Source organism: Gavialis gangeticus, unplaced genomic scaffold, assembly GCF_001723915.1.
Source record: "Gavialis gangeticus isolate Ggan-Ray unplaced genomic scaffold, GavGan_comp1, whole genome shotgun sequence".
In the NCBI taxonomy this organism is placed as follows: Eukaryota; Metazoa; Chordata; order Crocodylia; family Gavialidae; genus Gavialis; species Gavialis gangeticus.
In genome coordinates this window covers 74767480-74770499 of record NW_017729029.1, presented here as the reverse complement: position 1 = coordinate 74770499, position 3020 = coordinate 74767480, and the positions used below count along the sequence as shown (strand labels likewise).

Below are 3020 nucleotides of genomic sequence, written 5' to 3'. Positions count from 1 at the left end.
ATTTTGGGTTACTTTTTTAACCTGAAAATTGGGGATATTTTTAATCAGAGAAAACCAGGATCCCTGCTTATAAACACATGCTTGATTGCAGCCTTCTCCTTTCATCCTTGAATCTTATCTTGCTAATACTAAAAATATCAGTCCCCTATTTTCAGGTTACAGTTCGGTTACCTAAGCATGCAGCAGCACCAACCATGGCATAAAGGCCTGGTGTGATACAGTCAGCTCCAACCTCACACCATTCCTTGAAGATAAACCAGTCGTGGTGATAATAGGCCAGCTGCTCCACTGCGATTCCTACAATTCTCCCTGCTATTGCTCCAATTGCCATGCTGGGGATGAACAAACCAGATGGTACCTACGACAGAAGCAATAAAACTATTAATATGATAAAGCTGTAAAATACACGTGGCCTCATGCAGCTTGTTATTGAAAAATGTACTTCATACAAGTCCATAGAGAATTAACTGACATCTTTTCAAAAGTACTTCTGTCCTGAAGTTTCAAACAGAGAGATGTAAGTGATCAAATTGTCAGTGTTTCTATGTAAACTGACATAATAAACTGAGAATATTTAACTCCAAAAATACTGACTCTTCAGTTACTTGAGTCAATTACATGTTAAGAGTGTGTTTACTTACATTTTATATACATTTAAGGCAGAGGGTATCAACAAGGAAGAATTCCCAGGGCTAACATCACAGCTCCAGACCTGTACCCTAAGTCAGGTTACAATACTGAAAGATCTTCCTTATTGCTCTCTGCCTTTCTGTACCGTCTGAAATTCCAAAGAGCCAACAAACAGGCCCCAAAGAGGCATCTGCCCAGTACCCTAACTAGCTACCATGTTCTCATGATTTGCTCAGTGTAACAGATATGTTTTTAAAAGTAAATGAACCAAATCCTCCTTATTACACTGCACCTTTAATGTTGGCATCTCAGAGGTTCTTACTAAATACAAGAACTACCCAAAGAGCAACCATTGTTTCTAGTAACTGCTCAGATACATCACATGCAGAATAGAACCACAGTGATTGTAATTTGTAGTTACTGTATCCATTTAATTTCTTTTTTTCTATTAGTTACCATGTCCTAGAGATGCAGCTTTGCCTGATAATACATGATTCCTAAAAGAGGCAGTGCAAAGCCTGGTTTATGTCAGCAGCATCAAACTATGAGGATTCAAAAGTGCACTATTCATGCTTACTCCTCCTCTGGAAGTAAATGTCCCACCTGCAAAACATACTTGGCTGTAAATGTGTTGTCGAATGCTGAAATTACATTGCTACCTCTCCTAAAGGCAGTCAGAAGTGCTAGAAGTGTGTGTCATGTTGGATGAAATGCAAGTCTTACTATAAATATGTTCCTTCCATTTTGACTAAGTATGCTTCTTCAAAATACAGTACATTAATTTAAGGAAAAAGAAATGACTAATAAGATGTGCATGTAATAAAACAGATCACTTGATAGTTACAATGTATCTAGCAGTTCTAATACACAGTCTTTGCTGTGAAAGCTAATCCCTGCTGCAAAACTGCATTACAGAATTCATTCTCATTCTCATTTGTTATCATCATTACTGGCAACGCTTGTGCTGCAAAGATGACTTTGAAAATATGAATCCAGGACAAATCAATGCAGCTACTTCCATCTAAAAATGCAAGTCAGAAACCCAGGCTTTAAGAGAGATGTTTACTTCTCCATCTCAAGGAATCAGAATCCCTGAAACACCGTTCACTATTCACTGTTATCACATTAGTAGCAACTTCTAATTAATGTCCTTATATCACAATGCAAACTGTGCCCAACTTTTAATGAGTAGCCAATGCACATAGCCCAAATCTAGCTGTTAAATCCCTGTTTTTCCCTTCTTACAGTTCTTCCCATGACAGCAGCACACTGAAAAAATTATCTTTTGTGATAGAATAAGGTACAATAAAAAAGGCTTTGAAGCTGCTAATGTCTTGCTGCAGAACCCAAGTGTTGTTGCTAACTCATTTACATCAACTTGTTTCCAGTCCTTTGCTAGCCTCATGTTCCTATATCCCTTTCCTATTCATTTCCTCCCATGGGCCTGATTATGTACAACTGTATCCTATCCATAATAAGAAACAAATACGTTTTTATTGTTCCCCACTACAGGAGATGAGCATAATCCCTAGCCTGACTGTATGCAGACCAAGAAACAAATATCCATCACTGTACAAAAATATTTTTCTAACAATTAAACTTGAAGAACCACAAAAAGAAGAAAGGTTCAACTAAAGCAACTGTGTCAGAGCAGTGAAGCAGAAAATCTACAAATCCCACTACATTCAGAAGGACTGCACTGGAACAGGATATGGAGAAGTGATATGCATTCAGACAGGCAGGCCTGTGACATCACATGGCAGTGCTGGTGGCGCCTGATTTCATTTTTTTGATGTGCACTTAGTTTGCAGAAATCTGGGAAGCATTATCTCAGTTTGTATGGGTTTGACACCATAGAGCCAACCTGTTTCTGTACTTGATGTACATTTCAACAGACCCCTTTATAAACAAAATGGCCATTTACAGAACTAATATTAAAGCAAAAGCAATTTCCTAAAAGATCTGTTTCAACAATCATTAAAAAGAAAGAAAGAGTGGTAATTATCACACTGCATTTTGAAATCCTTACGTGAAGACTTACCTTGATGCCAAAGGTGAAGACTGTCATAATTATTTTGAATATAAGTGCTAAACACAACTGCCATATGGCCGAATAAACTCCCGTGCCTGCTGGACGGTCAGGAATATCATCAACAATCTTACTGGCATTCGTGTCATTTCTGTAATCACAGAGAGAGGAGGATTCCAAGGGTCCACAGTCTGTGAAAAGCTCTTTAATGAGTTCACTGGTGTTGAGCCTTGTGTATGGATTGGGAAAGGCAATGACAGCTGTTATTGCTGCGACAATGATGACCTCCAGGACAGGGTACTTCCCAAACTTTGTTGATTTGCGGCGGCGGCACCAGGCGATGTTTGCACGAATGAAAAAT

The 3020-nt window shown here is 38.6% G+C and overlaps 1 protein-coding gene across 8 annotated transcripts in view; it reads right to left on the bottom strand.

The window, feature by feature from the left end:
- Positions 1 to 3020, bottom strand: part of CLCN3 (chloride voltage-gated channel 3) — a 194800-nt gene that overhangs the window by 16926 nt on the left and 174854 nt on the right. For 4 of the 8 annotated variants that reach the window (XM_019521769.1, XM_019521774.1, XM_019521770.1 and 1 more), the window contains 2 exons: positions 2672 to 2888; positions 172 to 358 (listed from right to left, as the gene is read on the bottom strand). In XM_019521769.1, coding sequence (XP_019377314.1) covers positions 172 to 358; positions 2672 to 2888 — 404 coding nt within the window. Of the gene's footprint in view, positions 1 to 171; positions 359 to 2671; positions 3002 to 3020 lie in introns of all 8 variants that reach the window. The other 4 variants (XM_019521771.1, XM_019521775.1, XM_019521772.1 and 1 more) reach the window with 3 other exon arrangements.